The 25,289-nt window shown below is 36.2% G+C and overlaps 3 protein-coding genes across 8 annotated transcripts; 2 read left to right on the forward strand and 1 right to left on the reverse strand.

Annotated features, from left to right (window-relative positions):
• Nucleotides 1,237-9,902, reverse strand: LOC105167180 (actin-related protein 7). 3 transcript variants are annotated; one of them, XM_011086789.2, is made up of 7 exons: nucleotides 9,650-9,902; nucleotides 6,368-6,583; nucleotides 5,212-5,353; nucleotides 3,653-3,897; nucleotides 2,817-3,000; nucleotides 1,877-1,944; nucleotides 1,237-1,618 (listed from the first exon to the last, which is right to left on the reverse strand). In XM_011086789.2, exons 1-7 carry the CDS (start codon nucleotides 9,725-9,727, stop codon nucleotides 1,466-1,468), a joined length of 1,086 nt encoding a protein of 361 aa, XP_011085091.1. In that variant the 5' UTR covers nucleotides 9,728-9,902; the 3' UTR covers nucleotides 1,237-1,465. The 3 variants fall into 3 exon arrangements, with proteins under 3 accessions (XP_011085091.1, XP_020551170.1, XP_011085092.1); XM_020695511.1 differs by lacking the exon at nucleotides 9,650-9,902 and adding an exon at nucleotides 8,626-8,765; XM_011086790.2 differs by lacking the exon at nucleotides 9,650-9,902 and adding an exon at nucleotides 7,473-7,630.
• LOC105167181 (tyrosine--tRNA ligase, cytoplasmic) lies at nucleotides 11,590-16,614 on the forward strand. Its single transcript, XM_011086791.2, has 3 exons — nucleotides 11,590-12,169; nucleotides 13,417-13,623; nucleotides 16,185-16,614. The coding sequence occupies exons 1-3, from the start codon at nucleotides 11,675-11,677 to the stop codon at nucleotides 16,326-16,328; spliced, it is 846 nt and encodes a 281-aa protein (XP_011085093.1). The 5' UTR covers nucleotides 11,590-11,674; the 3' UTR covers nucleotides 16,329-16,614.
• Nucleotides 17,169-25,243, forward strand: LOC105167183 (chloride channel protein CLC-e). Of its 4 annotated transcripts, none has more exons than XR_002287436.1 (7): nucleotides 17,169-17,863; nucleotides 18,805-19,198; nucleotides 20,106-20,306; nucleotides 21,798-22,261; nucleotides 23,311-23,865; nucleotides 24,519-24,632; nucleotides 24,870-25,243. XR_002287436.1 is itself a non-coding variant. In XM_011086792.2 (7 exons), the coding sequence occupies exons 1-7, from the start codon at nucleotides 17,336-17,338 to the stop codon at nucleotides 24,928-24,930; spliced, it is 2,409 nt and encodes an 802-aa protein (XP_011085094.1). In that variant the 5' UTR covers nucleotides 17,169-17,335; the 3' UTR covers nucleotides 24,931-25,243. The 4 variants fall into 4 exon arrangements, 3 of the variants coding, with proteins under 3 accessions (XP_011085094.1, XP_011085095.1, XP_020551074.1); XM_011086792.2 differs by having other exon boundaries at nucleotides 24,427-24,632; XM_011086793.2 differs by having other exon boundaries at nucleotides 24,427-24,632; nucleotides 24,764-24,886.

Raw genomic sequence — 25,289 nt, forward strand, 5'->3', positions numbered from 1 at the left:
TTTGAATTCTAGCTTAGTTTTTCAACTGGAATCTCAGCTCAAATGGATGAAATAGAATCTTGTTTTGAATTTTTTAGTCAAGAAAACTTCTCTTCACCTGTCTTTGCCACTTGCACTACATGGACTTCTGGTCATTATTGAACATATATTTTCTTGGGAAAAGGTAAATTGGCACTCGTGAGCACTTCTCTCACAATCACCGGCCTATTTTTTTTTCTAGGTATACTGACCTTTTTCTTCTGACTAGCAGTATCATAGATACTTGAGAAGATATTTACATAAGATGATTATATTTGGTTATATCTGAGTTAATTAAATAATTCAGCAGATTAGAATCATGTGTGCTGAAATCACCAGTGACAACTTTGAACCCCTGGGTCGTAAAAGTTTACATTATAAATTAATTTTAATACTCATTTGTCTATAAGTTAAAGATGGTTCTGTAGGCCAGTTGGTTTATTGCCTTTATGCTAAACGTACAAGCTCCTACCTGCATGTAAATTTTTATTATACTACTATTGAAGGCAAGTGTCTTGATGAGTTGTGAAGTAGCCCAAATTGTATAAGCATCTTTAGCAATGTGGTTGAGCGAACTTATGAAACTTCAGTATGATGGTTATGAAACAAAAGTGTTTCTGCTTTATAAGATAGCAGTATGATGGTTCTTTTGTTTCATACTGCGCATACATAGCGGAACATGAGACAAGCTTCCCCCAACATTTTGCTGCTCTGGCACCCACACTTCAATAAGTCCACATTGTTTTGCATTTATATATATACTTGTGTAAAAACCCTGAGTTGGCGTTATACAGTTTTGACTTGTGAGAAACTGTATCTTTTCTTGTGTCCCCTCCCGGATTTGGATATTGATGTCTGCATTTTCATCTGTGCTTTTTTATTATTACACGTTAATGAAATTTGGCATCCGATACCTATTATTCTCTTACCGAGTTGAAAGGGAGCACTCACTCTTGCTTTTTAATTATAATTCAACCACTATTATCTCTGGCAGGTTGTGTGGATGTTTTTCATCTTTTGGAATACAGGGCATCACATCTTAAGGCTGGAGGGGCCTACTTATCTACACTCTAAATCTTGATTGTGATGCTTATCAACTTACATGAATTTGAGGTTAGTTATTCTTCACTTTCAAGAATTTCGGAAGAATCCTTGTGAACTTCTACTCCCTCAAATCTATCAAATGCTAGATGTCGCCAAGGCCCTAACAAAACGAAGTCGAGCAATAAATGTATAGCAGAGGGATGTCTAAAATAACATGACTATTTGAACAAGCCAAGCCTTAGATTCAGCTTTTTGACACGTCTGTAAAACAAGTTAAATACTACCATTTGACAGCTAGGATTAAATCAGACCAGTCTCATCCTATTTGTTTAATATGTTGCTGCTCTATATTGTACATACTCAACATTTATGGGCCTAGAGCTTAACAAGGGTTTGATGGTCCTCAAAAGCATTTGCGATGAACAATAGAAGGTCCAGTTTCATCATAATCGGCTTTCGTTACATGTTGATTTTGAGGAAACACCACCTTGGCCAGTATCGCACCTCCCACCCATGCTGAGTACTTTGACAAGTTGTCCGGCATATATTCTGGAGGCTGTAACACAGTGAAACAAATACCTCAAGCAAAACAGTCTTCATTGTTACAGCATATTCAAAATTATGTTTCAACTTATTCCCAACTAATTTAACACTTGCATTTTTATAATTAAGAGGACTTGGAAGATGCTAAAGCTGTTAATTCTGAATATCAGCTCTATCATATGTACAAATGATTAACATTTACAAGGAAATTGAAATGACAGTGAGTAATAACAAATAAACCTAACCAAAGAAAGCAACTACTTCAGATTACCTTCACCAGACAAGGCCGAATGGCTGAGGAGGAAAGGCTAGCTTCTTTCTGGAACCTGTCTTCAAAACCTACAATAGCAGGCAACAGGTGATGGTATCAGCTGCTGCAGAATATCAGAAACTCTTGAAATATTCTAAACAAAACATAATTCATAGTCAAAGCATCTCGTCTCCTTAAACATGTTAGCAGCAAAGCAGCTCTGTCCGTGGGATCTTCTTAATCAACTGGATATCAGCTGAAATATCAAAATTGAATATGTAAATATCCCCACTCATCACGATCACGAGATCCCATTTCTTGCCAATGGAGACCATTTTGTTCCTCGACACAATCCTCGCCAATTACAGAAGCTCCTACCTTTTACCAAGCTTTGCATGATTATTCAACTGGTGCAGCTTATGTTGCAAGCAAAACATATATCCTTAAGCTTCATATTCATAAAAACTTAAGCACAACAGGAGGTGATAGGTCAGTCATGTGGTTTGTGCAGCGATTTAGATGGCAATAACTGATGGTCAAACATAAATACTTAATGTATGAAATTGAGGGAAGAAACCTCCATCAACCTCCAAGCTTATAAGGTAGTTAAGTCCTCCAGAATTAACTTACAGGTAGTTAGTGTGAACAGCGAGCAGCATCCAACACGGAAGAAAGAATGAGTTAAATTTTCATACTAGGGATGGTTTCTTCCAATCCAATGAAAGCGTGATTATGATGTGGCATATTTAGCTTAGAAAACAAGTGAATAAAGGTATGAAAAGAGGCATTTTTGCTATCTACAATCCTTCCAGATCTGCATAATGTTAATCAGAGCTATCATTGTTGTCCTTTTCCTTACGACAAGTACGGTGATTGACACAGAATTACCTAGCTAATACGGAAATCAGAAATTAGTGATGAGCACTTCCATTCGCTCAAGAATAAATAATCAAAATCTCACCAGTCATAGAAGCACTTCCACCACAAAGCACAGTATTTTCTAATAGTTGGCGGTGATTCTCAGACGAGACAGTTGAAATACAACGAACAAGCTGCTCAACAATTCCATGCAACTCCAGACCTAAAATAGATGGTTGAAACAAGGCCTCACCAACAGTATACCTTTCTCTTCCAATTTTTATCACCTGAAAGAGATAACACAGAATCTCAATGTAAATAAAGACAAGAGGAATCTACAAAAGAGCTGCATTGGGGGCAGAACACAGCCAACTTGGGAATACTAAGTACTAGAAGCAAGACTACATTTTCTAGTAAGATGATACAAAATTTCAAATTTGCAAGTAATTGATCTTGAAAACCAACAAGTCAGCAATCTTCCCTGCTTTATATTTTGAAACATGACGAATGACTATTTGTAAAAATTTCCAATCAACCCTAAAAAGGAGTGTATAGAAGCTGTAGTACCAAAGTATGCAAAAGGTCACACTGTTTACTTCAAGCAAGATGCCAAGTAACATTACCAGCCAAGCAGGAACTAAACCAACTAAACATATTGGTTTTAGTTGCCTCCAGGTACTTAAACATCAACTGTGTAAAATATAAAAAGCAAGACTATCACTTATAAGTGAGAGTACAGAAACTGGGAAACCAGAAAGCCCCATAAATACCAAGCAACAGAGGAAGACATGACCAGACAGCTTATCTCATGTGCAGAAAATACATTTTATCATCTATACACAATGCTAAAGTCAAAAAGCATCTGCAAAGTAAAATCAGAAGATAATCTCTCCCTATAATTATAATTGCCATCACCATCAAAGCAGAAAGTAGACATACCTGTCCATCAGGAAGAGTATGTTGCTCCTCAGGGCATGCCTGCTGGATTTTTTGATAAGCAGCATCATCCTCGGCACAGGAAGCATATCGCTCCTTCAATTTCTCAACATCAGAGATGCTAAAGTTCACAAGGGGGTTGGATTTGCGGAGCTCTTGAGCAAATAAATTTGTCAAATCCAGGCCTCCTATTTCAAATCTTCTTGAAGATATATGCTGAACAGCACCTTCAATTACAGATGCAATATCTGGAAGTATGAAAAACAAATCATACTTTAAGAAAACTACTACCTCAAAGCCAAGACCATATCAGTCAAAATTTCCTTTTGTAGCCTCTTTAGGCCATAAAGAAACCTCAAAAGATGAAATGAGAAAGTAACTACACTATTACAGCAAAGCAAACACTTCACCGGTTATGATAGACAGCATTGGTTAAAGGGTGCTCGATGATAACGGTAAGTCCAATTTGCTTTATTTTAGCTCCTTTTCGTAAAATTGTTTTCGGTCATCTCAAGAAAAGCAAGAGTGCATTGGATACCAAGGAAGCCCCTGTCAACTGGGCAGAGATAGCAGGACCATGATTGCACACAGCCACACAGCAAACCATTTTCCAAGACAAAAGGCAAAAATAAAAGCTGCAAGGAAAAATGAGAATGGGTGCTGCATTTGTCTTGAACTAAAAATGTCTTACTGCATGTTTATAGGAGCAAAATTATCTCTATCCTTTTGCACTATGCTCCCTTTACTTCCATCATAGGTGATGGCCTTCACCAATAACTTGATATCCAGTTCCCCTTCTCATTTTTCCAGTGCACTTTATTTCCTTGTCACCATGTTAATCACCTTTATGCTCCAGAAATACGAGAGTTCTCAAGGTTCTTCAAAACTCTACTAAGGAAGGCAAGGTTATTCAAAACTTATTCATCTTGTTCCTGCTTCCACATCCAAAATTCTTATAGCCAAAAGGAGCGTCAATACCTACACATACTACTATCTTGGATCAGTCATCACCAAATGCCCCATCCATCATAGAATGAAAATGGCCTAGATATTGGAAAGACAGAAATTGAGAATTGACCAATCGGGATTTTAGACCAAGTTGTTATGTAGTCAAAAGGAACCATAGTTAGAATTAGTACATGAAACCACAAATGACAGAGAGTTGGCATACTTAAAAAGAAAATCCTCTCATTTGCTCAAGTCCAAGTAAGGACCATCCACTAGAAGCAGAACGGGACAACTGCAGAGACAAACCGTGGTTGCTCATAAAAGACCGAATACCTTTAAGGGATGATAGCATTAATTTGCATCAAATAGCGATCTTCTCAACCAACTTTATTAAATAGCTCTAGCAAACTGTTTGAATTGACATGTAAATAGTTAATAGCCTAATAGAGCATTTGAATGAAAAGAAAGCAAAGAATAAGACATCAAACGAGATGTAAATAACAACCTTAATATATACATGAATTCAAGATAAATCAGTAATGGTGTTAAGACCAAGACAGCACCATTTACTTAAGCGATGGAAGTCATAGGGACAACAATATCAGTGCACATACCCATCTTGCCATGGCCAATATCAACAGTGCATCCTGAGATGCGCCCTACTGCATAAAGTGATAGTACCGCTTGCTCAGATGCAAAGAAGCCTGAGATGTTGAATTTTTCAAACATCATTTGTACCAATTGCTCTCTAACTGCCTGTTCACAAAAATACAAATATCAAAAAATACTTCAAACAATTCTTATTTCTATGCCATATCATTTGTATTACACATGAGGATCAGCATGGTTAAGAAAAATATATCTGAATTCTGAACAGTTCCAGCCATTCCTTCTAACTCTTAGTACAGAAAATCAGGCTCCCATGTATATCCGCAATATTTTCTTTCCTTTCTTTTGTGGAGGTATAGCCCCACTCTCCATGATGAGTTGTCTCATAAACTTAAACCCCACCTGCCCATCCAAACTCATATTTTTGGGGCTTACCACTTTAACTCTGTGGAGTCATGAGATGAGATAGAGAAGTCAATAGTAGATTCACTCAGGTTTATAAGACCGAAAATAGTAGACTACTGAGCATGAACAAGAGCAGAACCAGCTATGGAATGTGTATAATCCTATAATGCTTCAGTACCAAAATTTTTCGAATCAATCATTTGCTATATGTTTGGTTAGTCTATACCAATACTTAAACTAATTAAATCTGTGGTAACTCCAACCATGTCTTGTGCAAAATGAAATCACATGAAGAGAAGTATATTTGTTCTCAAGGGACAAAAAAGGAGCTGGAATTATCATAATAGCAAGTCTTCTATTTCACTACCATCCTATGTTTTTTGAATGTCATAAGTTTTCTGGGAGCTACAAAGTCGTTCGTTGTAAAACAACGGAATGTTAGAGAAACAAGGGACTCATAGCTTATTCAGCTTGCAGCTGATTGAGCTACAAAGGTATTTGTATAAGCTCATATGGATATGATTCATCAGTACATCTCCATAGCTCCACCAAGATCATCAAGCATTGAGGAAATCATACCTGGTTAGAGTTAAGTCTTATCTGACTACATTTCAATACTCAGTATTAACCCTGCCAAACTGGTCATAATGCATACATATGCACATCCAGCACCTCATAAACTAATACTAAATTAGCAGAGGAAAAGACAAAACTATCAATATTTAACATAAAATAATATCAAGAGACTTTGCCAACCTTCGGAGTTGCCAGTGGATCTGTAAATAAAATCTGTCCTTCATTGCCAATCTCCCAACCCAGACCAGTATATAATACGTGGCTTAATAGGTCTTCCATGGCATCCCAGTCTCGGATAAAGCCTCGAACAACTGGATCAACAATCACATTCTCAAGCAATGAAGCATCAGTCGAGGATTCATCTTCAGGTACTTGTTTCATTTGCGTAGGGATCACCTAATATGGGTATGAAACATGGTGAAATAAAAATGTAAGAGAAAAAGAAAAATGTAAACAGGATAAAGGAAAGCATGGACATCAGACACAAATGGTGCAGAAGATGTAATATAGTGAAAAGGGTACACAAAATCTACAAGGAAAATATAAGCGATCAAGAATTTGCCAAGGAAGATTAGTACAGATGTACTCATTGGTAAATAAAAAAACATTCAATTGATACCGTCATAAATATGGTTGGCATTTCCTGGAAGTGCATTTATTGACAAGGAAAACAAGTTTTAATTGCAGTAATCACATAGCTAAGCGATAGAAAATGAGGAATCAATAGCTCAAGCTAATACCAGAATCTGCAATCTGTTTCGGGCAATCAGATAAGTTTGTGTCCCTTGGCTCACAAACATAGCCAAGATAGTAAAGCTTCCATTCGACTGATTCTATAACAAATGTTGCAGTGATTTTAAGTTGAGTCAACAAATTAAGGATAACTTAGAGTGGTTGCACAACACTAAAACTCATTGGTTCAATCAACAAATTATGGGTTACCTCAAAGTGGTTGAACAAGATTAATCATTTCTTCCATTTCCTTAATTCCCATTGTGAAGCATCATGATCTCCACTCAAAACTCAGGTCCTAGAAAATCCCGAGTGTCAACCCAACCCTAAAATCTCTATTCCACTATCGAACTTGAAATCCCTAATTGAAGCCTAAGAACCCTAGTCCAATATAGAAGTCGAGATCCCGAGTTATAGCATATCCAATAGATGGACAAAGAATAAAAAAGTAAAACTTTATCCAAATTTTCCTGGCAACTTCCTCACTCTAATAGTTTCCAAGAAAAACATCTATTCCCCTACTTAAACTGTCTAATACAGAAAAAAAGGTTACCTCAGGGCCATACTCCGGTAAGGCATGATTAAATTTGAGAATTCCAGAACCAGCATCAACTACAGCGGGCTCCATGCTCCCACTGAGTACGAGGCAAACGTTACGGCTGATCTACGTGATGAAAGGTACCAGGAGTTTGGTGGAAATAGGGTAACCTAAAGGGGAAAATATTCTTTCATAGGTAGAGGCCAAAATGGTAAAAGCATTCATCAATCTGATGGGACTTTGGGAAGCTCAGATTCAAGTGATAAAGGTCAATAATAACCCTCACATCAAGCATTTTGAATTATCTTTTATTTTCCAAAATAGAAATAACAATTAAAGATTATCTACTCAATCAACTATAGTAATCTCTAAGATTGAGACAAACATTAGCATCATTATGATTGACCATTTTTAAAGATACCATTACCATAAATGAACACACCGAGTTGTCATTCTCCCCACTAGAGGAAGATTGGTACTCATTGTGGTACCCTGTCTATTTCTCTTCAATCATTGAAGTCCCTTCCCTGTTGACTAGACACACCATCATCTCAGTTAGCAAATCAAAGAGCCAGCAATCCCAGATACCAAAGCAGTGAAGTCTGGTGATGTCTGCCTTCTCCTAAAATGCCTTGTAGTCGATGTCCCATGGACAAACTATTTGAGACACAAGCAACTTGGTGCTTGAACTGGTACGGAATAGAAATTACTCTTTTCATTCAATCAGAAAGAAGCAGGCTGACGGCTGAAGACAGCCTTATGTAACATAGCATGCATGCCTTTGTTGACATACATAAACCCTATGGGAACCATACTCTCTTCAATTCTCCACTGATTAAAATAAAAGTCTCAGTGGAAATGGGTAATTTCCTAGAAAGCATAATTTTCTAAAGCTTGCGTATAGCAACAGAACAATTCAGTTAGTCATTTTGCTTAACTGAATGCAGTACATAATTGCTCAAGGTTTTTTTACTCTTCGCTAAATTTCCTCATATAAAGCATCAAGAAAACAAAAATAGTATTTAACACCATGCGCCATCCAGTGCAACCAAAGAAACAGATAATTGGCCATTTATGATGAATTGTACGCCATGATAAACACAAGGAACTTATGACTTCCCCTTTCACTCTGCATGCTATGAGCACAAGTGCATTAAGATCAATTCACCTGTTGTGCATTTTGAGATACTCTTAGCATCACCATTATATTGGGGCAGGTCAAAACTGCAATCACTAGCCAGAGACGCTCAATTTTCAATCATGGTAGCCACAATCACGTACTTGAAGATTACAGAGAAGGATAACAATTGAGACTGTTTCTCTCGAGAGGGACCCGCCATTTTATCCCCAAACCAAATGCACATAATTGGTAGCCACATAAAAATGCCCTAACTAAAACACTGAAGGGATCAAAGTAGATGCTGCTTCCCCCTTCATTGATATTTCAAGCAAAGTGATTCAGATCCCACCAAAACACCTAAATAGCCTTTTCATTAAGTTCCTCAGTGAAACAACAAAAGAGACAAAGACTTCATCCCTGTAAAGAATACATATGCTCATATTGTGAAATATGACAAATATTGACTTTAAGTCTAACCTTAGCAGATAACTCTCTGAAAGGTTAGTATGTGTGCTTTTATCAATTTTTTTGAGGAAAACAGAAGAGATCAACCAAACAGAAAATAAGGTAGTGCAAAAGCCTAAAAGTCTTGTTCTTTGAATGTAAGCTAAAACAAGTTCAATTATAGCATAGACTGAACGTAATGGCATCTTCATAACTGTCAGTTTCCAGCCTGCCCTCACGACAAGGTTCCGGTCCTTAATCAAAGACCTAGGTAGAAATCAGAGGAAGGTCTGGGCCAATATTTCTACAAGGAAGTCACAAAAGAAGAAAAAAATGTGAAATGGTTACATTACAGTTGCTGATATTTGCTTAAAGAAAGTCGAGACGCAGTACATCAAGAAGAGAGAGTCATGTAAAATACATTGATATTTCACGTGTTTCTATGATTCACGTCTTCTTATTCAACAAAATGGTTCAATCAGCGACAGAAATACTAACATGGGTACCGGGTAAATAAAATTCCGAGTGAAAGCACGCAAGAAACGACTAGATTTGAATAAGTGGTAGGGGTTGGCTGAGTGATAGCGAGAAATGGGAGAAAATGAATGTTAGGAAAAAGAGCATTCACCATAGAAGGAGGCTGGTCCGGAACAGCAAAGCCGGCTTTGAGCAGTTTGGTACCGGCGTCAACTACCACCGCCTCCATATCCACTCAAAATGCTTTTCCGAGGGTTTCTCAGTCAGAAGTAGCAATGCATGAAAGCTTGGAATTTGAAACAACGGTGGCGCCCAAGACGGAGGTGAAGGACGCCGGTGGCTGCCTGCCTACTACCTAGGTCTTTTTCTTTTTATTTGGACAAACTTGTTTATTTTTATTTGGATTTGGACAAACTTTTATTTAGCTAAAATATATACATACATACATATATATTTTTATGTTAATCTAATACTTGTCTATTATTTTTCATTTATTTGTCTATCTTATATATTTTGCAGACTTTAACTATTAAAAGTGAGCCAATCAAGTATTTTAGTAGTCTGTTTATTTATTTTTAACTGACGAGGACGTGAACCTCCATCAAGTATCAATAAAAAAGTTGTGAATTCAAAACGTGGATAATATAATTTATTTTTTATTTTCTTTTTGTTTATTAATTTTAAAATATTTATATATTATTAATAATATTTAAATTTGAATGATGGAATCATCTCAAATTTAATTTCTTTTTATATAAAAAAGAAACATACTAAAAGCATATATCCGCATCTATACTATTACAAAGCAAAGGGGATTTATAAATACAAAAAGTGTAGTTATCATACTACTTATATCAAAAGTATGTTTCATTAAAATACCGTTCAAGTTAATTCAATTTTACCCACAATTCCTTTAGAATTATTATAACATCATTTTTACACTATATAAACAAGAAAACTTTCTCACTCACAAGTAGCGTTTACTTATACTGCAACACTAATTTTTTAAATTATAAACTCACAAGTAGCTTTTATTTATACTGCAACACTAATTTTTTAAATTATAAAAAATGTCTATGTATTTCAAATCATCCTTACTCAAATTTTTTTTCTCATCCATGTAGTTTATATTATTTATCTATATTAATATGAAAATTTTATCCACACCAATTCTTTTTATGTAAGTAATATTTCTAAATTAGTTTTATTTTATTTATTTATTAAATGTGTCTTGTTGGTTTATAATCTTATTCTTATTTATCATTTTGTATATATGTATGTAAATGTATAAAGCATATATTTCATTAGGTCTGAACATTCCATTACTCCCAAGAGTTTTGCAATTGTTATTTATGTTACTTATAATTTGATTCTACTTTTATCAATTATGTTTCATGACTTGATTTTAAGCTTATGAAAGAAAAAAGAAAATGCTTTTGAGCTTCTGATGTTTGCTAAAATTAGTTTTCCCAATTATTATTTGAGTATAATTTATATTGGTACCCAAACTTTATTATGCATTAACAGCAGATACCCCTAAAGTTTGAGTTATTTGCACTTTGTACTCCATTTGTTTTTTTGGCAGGTTACCTCCAACATTTGATTTTTGTAGCACACAACTTTTTTTTTTTTTTTTTCATTTCAGATGAAGCTTTTAGGCTTCTTTTTTTATTTTTCTAAACAAATTAATTTTATAAGACACTGATCGTCTCCAAAATTCAACTCCACAAATTCCTCTTTCATTGCTGAATTTTTTGGCAATTCTTTTATACTTCTTATCATGTCAGTCAAAAACTTAAAAACTAATAATGGATAGGCATTACAGTGTGTAGTTTTTACTTATTTTTTCTACTATCTGTTCGTGTAATTATAATTTTACCCGTAGATATACGTACATTGTAAAAATTGAAAATGGTCTTGTAGAAATGCGAAACAAACCTCCCTTACCCTTAGGAGTTGGGAGTTGCATTGCACATGCACAGGACAGAAATCTTGTTTTGACAGTGGAGTGAACTGAATAAGAGAAGAAAATATTAGGGGCCAAAATGAAAATAGAAATTTCAGTCCCCGATAAAACTCGTCAATTCATTTTTCATCTCATCCTATTTCAATTTTGATGATAACTCCAGATTGAAATTGAGGGCCATCGAAGAAGCAGAGGTCTGAGATTAGTGGTATGGCGGCTGCTACTGCTACCGCTACCGCTCATTTCTTGTTCAAGGGCACTGCTCCCTTCCTCCTCTCTACCCGCCGCCGCCTCCTCCTCCTATACCATCGTCCCAACACCGCTTCCCTCCCCCGACGCACACTAATCAAGAGTTACCATTGCACCATTTCTGGTCCCTCACATGCCATTTTATGCAATAGTATATCAACACCATTGAGAAGAAGAGAAAGAGCGCACTTATTGTGTTACTGCACGGAGACGGCTGCACAGGATAATAACGTCGCAGCAGCACCATCAACAACAGTGGACGTGGATGTGGATGTGGATGACAATAGCATACGAGAGGCTGCCAACACCCTTGATATAAGGGTGGGGAGAATCCTCAAGGCTTGGAGACATGAGGAAGCCGATTCCCTTTACGTCGAGGAGGTGGATGTAGGTGAGCCCGAGCCCAGAACTATATGCAGCGGCCTTGTCAAATACATTCCCCTTCACCTTATCCAGGTTTACATCTCGGTTGTTATTTTCATTTCTTTAACTTTTTCTTATCCGCCTGCTGATTGTGGTGCCACTAACCTATCCCCGTTTCTTTGTTATTTGCTGTAACCTGTGATTTTTCCTTGAGATTGAATCAAATATCTGGTTTTCATATACAAGTTTCTGATTAATCCCAGTGCATTGATCATTACTTGTTCCATGCTGCTGATAATGCTTTCAACGAACCTAAATCATTTCCATAGAGAATTTTATGTTTTGTCACGTGTTTGAAGGATACGAATGCAGAGAATTAGCAATTCACTGTCAAATTAGTGATTACCTCCTAGTCAACTTTTTGCTGTTGGAACAGAGTAACAGGAATTGCTGTTTGGAGATTCTGCTTGGTTGTTAAGGCAGAAACTCCTTAATCAACTTGTCATTCTAGCTACTTAAAACAGTCATTTTTTCAAAAGACACTATTGGATAATTACATGATGCTTAATCTTTATCTTACCCAAACTGTTATTTGTTGTTTGCATGTAATGCATACTCTTCATAGAATTCAATCTAAGTTGAGCAAAAATAATTACCATATATGACCTGTTAATGAATAGCTAATTAACTAATGCAATTGAAAGCATGATAAGCATTTATCAAAGAGCAAGTGAGCAGAGAAATCCTACACTTAATTCCTGCTCCTCTATTGTTTGCACTAATACAACTAATCTGATCTCCAAATATAAAGAGAGAGAGCTTCAAAGATGTGTCCGCAGTTGGCAGTTGCCATAAATGATAAGGCAAATGCTTGAGAAAGAAACCAAAGTTCTTGATCATGTATTAGTTTCAACATGCCAATTTGTATCCGATAAACCTAGTACATATCCAAGGTACACATTCATTAATTATAGCAGCTGCTCCTGGATACAATGTTCAACATGAAATATTAAATGTAACTATTTCAGAAAACAATATACATAGGTAATAAGCTTTCCATCAGGAGGTTTGCTTAATTAATTCTACAGCTTTAAATTTGCTGTAGGTATTCGTTTTAGGAACACTCAATCTATTGCCCACTCAATGTCCATGCAAATTTATGGCTAAGATGTCATCAGTGTTCATTTATTTACACGTAATCATTTGAATTCCTCAATAGATTCGTGCCCAAGACCAATAGAGGGAACTTGGTCTTTTCTCTTTCTAATATATCAAGACATTGCAATTTCCACACAAGTGGATGTTAATCTAGGAAAGGATTAAAATAATCTTTATTGCAGGACAGGAATGTAATTGTTCTGGCTAATCTGAAGCCTAGAAATATGCGTGGCGTGAAATCATTTGGAATGTTGATGGCGGCTTCTGATGCAGCACATGAGAATGTGGAACTTCTTGTGCCACCTGATGGTGCAGTCCCTGGTGAAAGAGTATGGTTTGGTTCTATTGATGAAAAAGAGAACCTACCTGATGTTGCATCACCAAACCAGGCAAGTCTCCGCTCAATATTCATTCTTTACTAACTATTATTCAAATAAAAAAGTAGATTTTGTTGTATCGCTTGAATTGTTTGTTCTTTACCATCTTGGTTTTCATGGTTGCAATGCCACCTCTTCCTCTTTATCCAAGATTTTGTTAAATGAGGTAAATGATGTCACAACTAGACTACCAACCATTGAGCTGAAAAATTCTCATGTTGTGAAGTATTTTATAAATGACTTTGTATAAAAGATTTGGACTTCAATTTCTTTTCTAATCTTTTGATGAAATAGAAGTGTCAAATCAGCATTGCTATCCAGATCTATAAATGATACTCATGTTAGGCTTCAAAATATTACACCAAAAATTTGCATCATCATGCAAATGAATCTATAATAGATTAAAATGTCAGGACAGCTGTTATAGTTGTTGGAAGTTGGGAAAAAGCTACTGATGTTATACTATTCGATTTTATTACTCCAGCAATGATCTTACATGATAATAAACATTAAAGATGCAACATGTTTTTCGTGGGAACATGTGTAATGGTTCACGGTGTCATATCATGCATGTGGAAGGTGTTTTCCATGCTAAAATCAGTGTGGTTTGGAGAAATAGAAGCTACGCAAATGTGGGCACATGATAGAATCAGTGTAGTCAATGGCGCGCAAAGGCGCGCGCCGTGACACGAGACTCGAGAGGTACAACCGTCGCGGCATTCGTGGCCTATGGCGCTTGCCTGGGCACCATTGGGCCTGTTGCCCAGGCTCGCGCGAGGTGCACCTTTGTGGAAAAGGGCCTGGGCGGCTGGGTGGACCCATCAAATAAAAAAAAAACCTAATAATTAAGGGAAGTCCAACAGAAATAAATAATCTGCGTGCATGATATTACACAAGTAACACAACGACTGTTCATCTTCCTGTCGGCTGCTTGTTCCACTTCCTCTGTTGAGCCACAGCTGGGTGATTCTTTGTGGACCTTTGTTTTTTTTTCCTCTCTGTTTATAACTTTAGACTGTTATTGTTTTGATTTATTTAAATTTTAATTTCTGAAATTATGTATTTGTTTGTAGACTTGTAGTCTATGACTATGTTTTTACTTCATATGTTTTAATGATATAAGTCAGTTTCAGACTTTCAGTAATTCAACTATAAGGTTATATGTATTGTTTAGTTTAGTATAAATATAATATATATAATTGCTAAGTATTTTTTAAATTTTAATTTATGAAATTATGTAATTGTTTGTAATCTATGACTATGTTATTTACTTCTTTAATGAAGTATAAATATAAATTAAAATTATCACTTTTTCATATGTTTTAATAATTAAAGTATGCTATGAAATTTCAATTTCAGAGTAATTCAACTATAAGTCTGTATGTATTATTTAGTTTAGTATAAATACAATATATATAATTACTAATACTAAGTATACTTTAAATTTTAATTTCTGAAATTGCTTCTATAATTTTTGCAAGGAAAAAAATATAAGTATTATTTATTTATTTTAAGTTCTGATTTTTTTTAAAATATACGTATTTTCAGACTATATTTCTTTATTTTCTGGTGAATTAAATTATTTTTTATCATATAATACATCCAATTTTTTTTTTAATTTTATTTTCAGATCAATCTTTATTCAATTAAGAATGTCTGAAGCTTCAAGCCTAAAGGATCCAGGATGGAATTATGCATCCTTACTTGATCCTAACAACACAAACACTTTCAAGTGTAACTTTTGTGCAAAGGTACAGAAAGGAGGGATTACAAGACACAAACAACATCTTATTGGTGGTTTTCGTAATTTCAAACCATGTCTGAAATGTTTAGAGCATGTGAGGGTTGAGATTAGAGAATATGTGCCAAAAAGAAACAACTGAAAGAGCAGATGGATGCAATCCCACATTTTGATGATATTGCTGAAGAACAAGAGCAGTGGGAAAACCCAGCAAAAAGATATTTATCATGGCAAGCTTCCATCTGATGTCTCCCTTGGGGGCTCATCTGAATCTGTTGCATAAAAAATGGAACAAAAAAGGCCAAGGTCAATAGGTCCTATTGACCTGTATTTCATGAAAGATGTTGATGAGGTAGTGAAACAAAGGAAAAACAAAGATGGTGGGAAGTTGTTTGATGAGAATAGGAAGAAATTAGGGAGTACGCCGTACAAAAGTTTTGTCGGTAGAATAATAAAGGCAGGAATATGTAAACACAGGAGGATCATGATTATGCTTGTATGTGTAGAAGAGATGCACTAGGTTGGTACTTGATGAATATTTGAAGTAAAGAGCATATGCTGATGGATTAATTGTCTGTTTGAAGCAAGAGAGTTGATGAGATGTTCTGTTAACTTATGCTCTACTGAATTGAAGTGTTGGACAATTAAAGCTCATAGTCTAAAGCAATATTGTATTAGTGAAGGTGGCACGGTTAGACATTCTCTTGTTGTTCTTTAAGTGATATGATCTGTTTTATTTTTATTGTTTGCACTGAATTTTGTATTTCTAGAGCATGCATATATCATCTGCTTCCTCCTGCTGGGCTCACTAGTTGGGTATGATACTTTGCAGGTTCAGAAGAAAAAGATATGGGAATTAGTCCAACCTCAGCTAAAGACAGATGAGTTGGGTGTTGCTAAACTTGGCATTCACGACATGCGAACATCAGGTGGTGTTGTAATATGCGAATCTCTGAAGAATGCCAACATATCATGATGAAAGTTCCAAAGGGTCCTTTTGTCCCAATTTTCCGGAAGAGAAGCATGTCAGTTTTTATACTGCACAAGTTTGTGTGGTGCATATATGCTAGTTCTAAGTGGGGGATGAAAAAGCTGATACTGGTTTGTGTTATGTATGATGGACGTGCGACTCAAATTGATATGAGCCTGCTGGATGTAGAGGATGGGGCGTTTTATAAGAATTGTGTTGTGGAACATGCTATTTTCTAATTTCTCCTCAGATTCGGAGTATCAATTAATTTGATTACCGCAACTTCTGTGAACTCTCTTTTTTTTTTTCTTTCTTTAAATCATGAATGATAACCAAGGTGGGAATTTATATTTTCACAATATAATTCATTCAACAAACTATATTACTTTATTTAACTTTTTTTTTCCTGAAATTTTGTTAATAGTGTAATTTAATACTGTCTGTGTTGGTACATATATATGTATATATTAATTGGACATGTGTTGCTAATAGAATATTAGGTAGTATGATGTAATTTTGGAAAGAATGTTTAGTCAGAAAAATGTTTGATCCCATAAGTTAGTAATAAATTAATCGAGGATAAATATTAATTTGTATTCAGATTATTTGTAATATCAATAAATTCAGTGAATTTGAATTTTGATTAACGAAAAAACTTATTTAATTAATAAAAGCAAATTTTATGAGTGTTAGATGTAATTTTTCAAATTATATAAAGTGTATGTGTAATTATACAATTTTTGGGGAGTAGAATGTAATTATCCGTTTCAATTAACTAATTATAATTAATTTGTGTGATAAAATGAATATATATATATATAGAGAGAGAGAGAGAGAGAGAATGAACCACGTATGTAGGACTAACGACCACCACCACTACTCAGTCTCACACCACATTGACAATTGAGTTTGGATAAGGTGAAATAGATACTGAAACTCTTTGTTGCTTGCTGCCGCCACATTCCAATCACCACTTGCTACCGTTCCCCCGCCCCCGCCGTCTGCAGGTTTTCATGCATTTCCGGCCCATCAATAATATTGTTCACCATCCTCATCATGTATTATATGCCTCATTATCGCCTTCATCATTGCCTGATACATATAGAATGTTTACGTCTTCCTCCTCTTCTTCCACCGGAACCATCACTGTGAATTCTTCTTTTCTATTATATCGCAACCATTCCTCATCCAACCGCCGGAGTTGTCAATATCCTTCTCGTAATAGTAAACATAATTTTAAACATCATCTCTGTCGGGCAAAGGCAGAGCACCTTGATGATGATGATCCCCCTACCCAACCCCTCATGAGCATTTCATCACTGCCACAACCTCCGGAACCTCCTCCCTCTTCTCCACATCTTAATGTTATACAAAAGCAACAAGAACCAGCTATCATCATCCCTGGCGCTCCCGATGCTGCTGCTGCTGCGGATGATGATGATCAATCGCCACAACTGCTACAATTAGCCAACTCTCCCATTTTATCAGCTTGTTTAATTGGCCTCTTCACCGGGCTTGCTGTTGTGCTTTTCAATTACACGGTAACTCTTATTCTTCTTCAGTTTCCATTGCTTCTATGTATTCTACTCTCTACTGTCCTTTCCATGCCAATTTGATGGTATCTCTATGAATGACTTATTGCTCTGAATTATAAATATACCTGTATATACTTGTTATCTTCAACACAATATGCAATTTCAGCGCACAGCACATGCATATAGATAATGGAAGAGTCATCATGGGCCTGCTTTAGCATGTCACAGTAATCCCTTTCGCAGGTCTTCATATTTCTTTTCTTCAAAGCATGTCGCTTAAGTCTTAAGGGGCAGGTTTACTTTGCAGGCCACAAAGCTATCATACTCTTAGTTCTCGTGTAGTAGGAAATGATAATGGATGTTACCAGCTGAAACTAAGTGCTACACAGATTCTCCCAGTTCAAAAGAGTTTGCTTGGTTGGTGCAGTGCTTCAGAGGCGTTCTTTTAGGCCCAAGAGTGTAGTAATTGATACGTCTCTGCTCCTTTCGTTCCTGTTTACTTCTTTTAAGAAATCATCCATGCTACCAATATATGATGGGTTGGGGATATACTAGCTCATGTCTTGCATGTTGGCTATGTCGGATTTGCAGTCACATGATGTGACATTACCTAAACTGTCTGCACATAGATGTTTGGTTCTGCTGAAGCAGATTGACTCTTGTGGAATAGTTGTTAATAAAAAATCCATGATTCATGTCAATCATGATTACAGTTTATGACGCTGTTTAGCTGTTCCATTGAGATTGATAACTGTGCATTCTTTTCAGAATTTTATTTTAGCAGTCTGAGTTCTTAGTCATTCGTTAACAGTATTTTAAAAATCAAGAAACTCAAAACTCCCCATCTACATTTTTATTGTGTTATACATGATCTTACTCTTGGCCATGGCATAGTGAAGTTCATCATTAATAGCCTTCGGGCCCTGATAATTAGAAATTCTTAGTAGGTACATGAAATACGTGACTTGAGCTGGGGTGAAATCCCAAATCTAGGTGCCTCATGGTTAAGGGAGGAATCCATTGAAGCAAAGTGGAGGCGTGTAATCTTAGTTCCTGCTTCTGGAGGGCTGGTAGTTAGTCTGATAAACATGATTCGAACTGCTGTGGAGGATGATTCAGCAGATGGAACTGTGCTATTCAACATCAAATCCACACTAAAACCAATTTTGAAAACTGTGGCTGCTTGTGTCACCTTAGGAACGGGGAATTCATTGGGACCAGAAGGCCCAAGTGTTGAGATTGGTGTCTCCGTAGCTAAAGGAGTATGTAAAGTTCTCGATAAAGGAGCTCGAAGAAAGCTATCACTCAGGGCTGCAGGGTCAGCTGCTGGAATTTCTTCGGGTTTGTCATTTTCATATTTAATCATTTATAATGGTGCATCATCGTCCTCTATAATTATTATTTGTCAACTGCGTGTTTAATGCAACTTAGTATTTATCCGAAGGTATTTCAAGTCTGCATTCATATTTTAGCAATGTTAGATTTTCTTAATGGAAATTACTTCTCCCTAATAGGAAAATTACATGCATACTTAGTTTCTAGCTTTTGGCCCTGGATAACAACTGCACGAAGAACTGCAGATGTGAATTTAACGCGAAACAAAGGACTAAAGAGTTTAAATCACAACATTTGGGAGACTTCTTCAATTATTAAACTAGGAGGCGGACTTCTAAAATCATAACAATGATAATGCTGAACAGAACTACAAGGAAATGCGTATTCTCATATTATCAGTTATTTTTCATTTTGCAGTTTATTTAGCCAATCAAATAAGATAAATTGGTCCATCAGGCGTGCATCATTTTCTAATGCATTTCAAATAGTTTCCTTCACAAAGTCGTACATTACCTTTTACTTTGTTAACACACTTCATTGATGAACTTAGAAATAATTCAACAATATGAAAGTGTTAATCAGTTACCAATGGACAAGATTGTTGGCCTTCCACCGTGGCAGTTCATTGTCAGACTCTCTACTTACAAATGTATGCAAGTAATAATAATGTTTGCAGTGACTTTAATATCTTCAAGTTATCATCTTTCTCCTATTTTTGATTTTTTAAGTGAATATATTGCCCTTCATTATTGTCAATAGCATTTCTCATATTAGTTCTTACTGCCTAACCCAAAACCTAATGATCCTCACTCTGTATTCATTACTGGCGCTCTAGATATTGATAATGATGTTTTCTGGTTTTGACATTTGTTATGGATTTATGGTGAGAAGCTTCTGCTTTTTCTGCTACCAGGATTTAATGCTGCTGTGGCTGGTTGTTTTTTTGCGGTGGAGTCAGTCCTGTGGCCTTCACCTGCAGAATCATCCTTATCCTTGACAAATACAACTTCAATGGTCATCCTGAGTGCTGTAATAGCTTCTGTCATGTCAGAAATTGGTTTGGGCTCTGAACCAGCTTTTGCTGTTCCAGTCTATGATTTTCGTTCTCCAAGTGGTAATTATTTAATATCCTATAGTTCTTTTACTGTTGTAATTCTCATCACACCCTTCAAGAATAAGCACCAAATATTGCTAGCAACTTGAGATTTAAAATTTTGATTAAGCTCTGGAAATCCTGCTAACTGTGTTCAGAAAAAATAACCAGAGTTCTGTTAAAACTACTATTAATTTTTCATGAATTAGCTACTCAGTTCTGTGATCAGTTTGAAAGGTCTAATACCTTTTGTAAAATCAGAGAATGATCCTGGTCGTCGACCTCTCATGCTGTGCTCTACTATCTTTTAGTCGTCCAGGTTGTAAATTGCTGATCACCATTGCTTGTCTGTTTAGGCATATACACATGAAACCACAATGTGCTGAGAGCACCAACATGACGATCAGTCACAAAAACATGAACGGTGAAGGTGCATGGATGACTCGGGCTCTATCAATTAGTTAGAATATGAATTAGGCGATAGCTTCCTTTTCATTTCAAGTTTATGGAAACCTTAAGATCTTCTCTAATATACATATGCTTTAGAGTGGAGAAGATTGTTGGCTGATTTTTCTCTTACTAGTGAAACAGCCTGGATACCATTATACTTGCATAACCGAGATTCTTCCATAGATATGAGCTGAGAAATATTGTTCTCTCTTTTCATTTTAAAAAATACCTCAAAGCAATAAGCTGGATGATGATATAGGTTCTTATTGTTATCATTAAGCCTGGTAATGCCAAAATTTAATTAGTTGTGGAATTAGTACTACTGAAATTTTCTCTATGACGGATCCATTGCAGCTCTAGAGTTACTTTGGACGGTTTCTTATTTAACATATATTTTGGGTTCTTGGCAGTTGAAACTATGGTGAAATTGGTGGTGAATCATAAAGGAAAGCTTATAGTCCATAATGTGTTAATTTGCAGGCTACTCCTTGCCAACAATTACAGATTTACTCCTCAGGCGTCAGGATGGACTTAAGACTAACTTATCATATCCTCTTCAAGCTTTCACTCTGCTTCAATTTAAAATTTATGGCGAGAATTTTTCAATGGGCCAAAACTTCAAAACTACTTTTATGCAATGTCAAGGGATTTGTTCAAGAATCATCATTTTGGATAAGATATGTTGCTAAGATGTTTTAGAAGGAAAAACAGGCGGCAGATGAATGGACCGGTACTATAAGCATGAAGAAGCATTCATGGGAAAAAAATTATTGGACAGGTTACTTGGTTAGACAATGGTGGATAGGAAGATAATTTGTTTTAAACAGTGATCGTGTGACTGATTTATTTCCATCCTGACTGGAGTTAATTCAACATGTTGCGTGTTTATGTATAATCTGTCTGATTCTCTTTAAGTGTTCTATCATCCATCTTATTGTGATATACCCATCAGTATCTGCATTTCTCGCTGCATTTACAATAACTAATGTTAGACAGGCAGTTGATAAACTTTTTCTCTGTGAATTATTTTTTTTATCTTTATATCTGTTCTTGTCAGTTCAGAACTGCCACTCTATCTTTTGCTGGGTGTACTATGTGGCTTGGTTTCAGTTGGTTTATCTAAGTCGACATCTTTCATGTTGGTTGTCTTTGATGGCATTCAAAGAGTTGGGATACCAAGAGCAGTATTTCCCATACTTGGTGGTTTGTCTGTTGGACTTATAGCTTTGGCATATCCTGAGATTCTTTACTGGGGATTTCAGAATGTTGACACTCTGTTGGAGTCTCAACCTTTTGCAAACAACCTTTCTGCGGATCTGTTGCTTCAGCTGGTGGCTGTGAAAATTGTAGCAACTTCCTTATGTCGAGCTTCTGGATTAGTGGGTGGTTACTATGCACCTTCTTTATTTATTGGTGGTGCTACAGGTATGGCATATGGGAAAATTGTTGGTCATTTGATTTCTGAATCCAATCCAATCTTCCATCTTTCGATCTTGGAAGTTGCTTCACCTCAAGCATATGGCCTGGTAATTTCACTTTTGTCAATAACAAAGTTGTTTAGTTTTGTAGAGTGGAGTCCTGTGGCTATTTATTTTATCCTTAAGTTTCATAATGATATTTCCAAGCTAGAAGTTCTTGGAGTATCTAGATGGTTATAATTTTTGTTGGCTCTTTCTACCTGAAGACCTTATTGTCGGTGCTCATATATGTTCAGCTTTAGACAGTTTTGAGCGTTAAATATTTCCTCATGCCTGACATATAACTATGTGTTGCCCGTTTTCTGTTATCTTTCACTTGCTGACTTGTCATCTTTAACATCAGCCAGCAGGTTATTTTGTGTATTAAAAGCATCGTGGACATGAAACTTCTGAGTGCTTGAAATTGATTGTTTCTTCTTTCTGTGATTATTATTTGTGCCATGATTTTCTATCTTTTATTTTTCTTATATGGGGGTTGGGGGAAGGAGGGCCTGGAGGTTAGTAATTTGGATTGCAGTTGTCAGCACTGCTAGTGAAGAATCTGTTCTCTGTACTCAACTCCATAGGCAGGAAGGTTCCTCTCAAATGATTAGCTTCACCAATATTCTTGTTAGTTGCCAAAACTCAGATCTCAGTTACAATATTTGTAACTCATACCAATGTGACATTTATAGCAAAACTCAAGTATCAAGTCGAATATTTTGAAAATGTCATGTATGAATTCAACATTAATGGCAAAACTATGTGTCAGTTAGATCATTTGTAGAACTTATACATCAACTTGAAATTAATAGCAACAGTCAGTTACAGAATAAACTTTTATTTTTATTTGATGGTCCAGATGCTAATATTGCCGAATTCTATAATTTCTATTGATAAGTTTCCAAGAGCAGTATTTGCAGTAAGGAAAAGCAAGTGGTTGACTCGAACATTTTGGACAATATACTTTTACAGTGATAAGCCTCTCTGATTAATATATCAAGAAAACATCTCTTGGAATGAGGATTGGCAGCACCACGCTGTCGAATTTTTATGTTATTTGTCTTGTTTCATTGATGTATTAATTATCGTTTATCTTTGGTTTTATTTTAACACAGGTTGGCATGGCTGCTACTCTAGCAGGGGTATGCCAGGTACCCCTTACTGCAGTTTTGCTTCTCTTTGAACTAACACAGGATTATCGAATTGTTCTGCCACTGTTGGGAGCTGTGGGGCTCTCTTCATGGATTACATCTGACAAGACAAGGAAAAGGTCCATTGATGACACCAGAGAACTGAAAAATGGAAATAATGCTATAGCAACTTCAAGAGGAAGATATTCTTATGACTTGAGAGTTAATTCTACTTCTTCTGATACCAACGAACTGAATGGAAATAGTATTTGTGAACTTGAGAGTTCACTCTGTCTGAATGACTCTGATGATGATGCAGATTACTTGGCAAATAAAATTCTGGTTTCAGAGGCCATGAAAACAAAATATGTCAAGGCGCTGATGAGCACTTCTCTGACAGATGTTGTGTCGCTCATGCTGGAAGAGAAGCAGTCTTGCGCAGTAATAGTTGATGACAACAATCAACTCGTTGGTCAGCTAACCATTAGTGACATTCAGCAGTTCATTGAGTTGTCCAGGGCAAAAGGCAGGAAAACTCAGGTAGCTTTGTAGTACATATTATTTTCTCAATTGTTGAATTCTTAAACAGTGAGTTATCAGATGTTCTTCGAGTTCGGATCATGGTACATCATAAGGATAGCTTTTAATTAAACTAGTCGTGCCTTTTGTGGGTTTGACATGCACCTATACTGGTTTGTTAAGGTCTGCAGGGACCTATTCCCCTGAAAGTTGTGTGAATAATCAATACAGTAATTTATCGAGCCTCCGAGTTCCTCGTAATGCTCCTTGTGATTCTCGTTCATTTAGATTTGCTCCTTTAGAAACATTCGTTTTGTTCACCAGTCTTGGAATCCTAGAAGTGTTCCTTTGATAGCTTTTTAGCGTTCTAGCTCATATATGAAGTTGAGGGAAAATGAGGAGACAGAAACTAGATGTCTGGAAAAATTGGGGAAAGAAAAGAACTAGGGCACATAGTATCCTGCTTCTGAATTGGTTGAATCGCATAACATATAACATGCTCATTAAGTGGTTGGTTTTGTGCTATATGTCCTGTTTGGAAATTTTCCAAATGACTTGGACGCTTGGGATTTTGGACAACAGGTGCTTAGGGTATCTGAACTATGTTCATCTTTTGGTGCAAGATGTTCAGTATCTTGGATAGCGACTCCGAATATGAGTCTCTTTTCTGCCAGGTCTCTGATGAATAGACATGGAATATGCCAACTACCTGTTATCACGGAGGATGCGAATTGTGGAGGCTGTCCAGTTGGTCTCTTGGACAGAGAGTCCATTGATCTTGCTTGCAGGTAATCGAGTTCCCATTTACAATGGTTTTTTTTTATCCAAAAATGGGTTGACAACCATTTCTTTTTATATTATGGACAGATAGAAACTTGTCTTCTATTTCGTCATAAGTTTAAAACTCTTAAGGATGTAGGTATCTATCTATTCATGTACATTGAATTGAAAAAGAATTTGCGGGCTCTGAGTAGGATACTGTCCAAGTGGTCCTTGTTACTCAAGAGATGTCTTTTTGGAAACAGAGCATATGCAGTTCGGGAGGGCCTCAATTGGTGTTTGACGCGGGAAAATTTCAAGAGTTGACACAGATGGCAATATACTTATCATTAGTTGGTGCCCAACGAGGAATTTACTAATAGCTTTGTGTACATTCATTTTCAGTGCCATAATTGAATCATCGAAGTGGCACTCAGTTCTCGGATGCACCATTACAGACTTGTTACGATGTGACAACATACTAGAAAAAAAATTGATCGTGTATATATTGCCTCTGTCACATGCAAGCTAATATTGTCTTTCACCAACTGAAGTACACAAAAGCTAACATCTTGTGAATGTGAACGCTATGTAACTGTGTCAGATTGTCAGAATACCCTGAATACTTTTGCTTGTTTGATGAATGCACCTCCTTGTGTTCTCATAGATCCGATGATTGTTAAGTA

This window comes from Sesamum indicum, linkage group LG7 (genome assembly GCF_000512975.1).
Source record: "Sesamum indicum cultivar Zhongzhi No. 13 linkage group LG7, S_indicum_v1.0, whole genome shotgun sequence".
Lineage (NCBI taxonomy): Eukaryota > Viridiplantae > Streptophyta > Magnoliopsida > Lamiales > Pedaliaceae > Sesamum > Sesamum indicum.

What these genes read in the sequence shown, in the direction of transcription:
- LOC105167181 (XM_011086791.2), top strand. Translation starts at nt 11,675, where the DNA reads ATGGCGGCTGCTACTGCTACCGCTACCGCTCATTTCTTGTTCAAGGGC. An exon ending in TTCCCCTTCACCTTATCCAG is followed by an intron (nt 12,170 to 13,416) that starts GTTTACATCTCG and finishes TCTTTATTGCAG; the next exon opens with GACAGGAATGTAATTGTTCT. An exon ending in ATGTTGCATCACCAAACCAG is followed by an intron (nt 13,624 to 16,184) that starts GCAAGTCTCCGC and finishes GATACTTTGCAG; the next exon opens with GTTCAGAAGAAAAAGATATG.
- LOC105167183 (XM_011086792.2), top strand. Translation starts at nt 17,336, where the DNA reads ATGCATTTCCGGCCCATCAATAATATTGTTCACCATCCTCATCATGTA. An exon ending in TTGTGCTTTTCAATTACACG is followed by an intron (nt 17,864 to 18,804) that starts GTAACTCTTATT and finishes AATTCTTAGTAG; the next exon opens with GTACATGAAATACGTGACTT. An exon ending in CAAAAGGCAGGAAAACTCAG is followed by an intron (nt 23,866 to 24,426) that starts GTAGCTTTGTAG and finishes TTTGGACAACAG; the next exon opens with GTGCTTAGGGTATCTGAACT.
- LOC105167180 (XM_011086789.2), bottom strand. Translation starts at nt 9,727, where the DNA reads ATGGAGGCGGTGGTAGTTGACGCCGGTACCAAACTGCTCAAAGCCGGC. An exon ending in CGGACCAGCCTCCTTCTATG is followed by an intron (nt 6,584 to 9,649) that starts GTGAATGCTCTT and finishes TACCCATATTAG; the next exon opens with GTGATCCCTACGCAAATGAA. An exon ending in ATCCACTGGCAACTCCGAAG is followed by an intron (nt 5,354 to 6,367) that starts GTTGGCAAAGTC and finishes TTTTGTGAACAG; the next exon opens with GCAGTTAGAGAGCAATTGGT.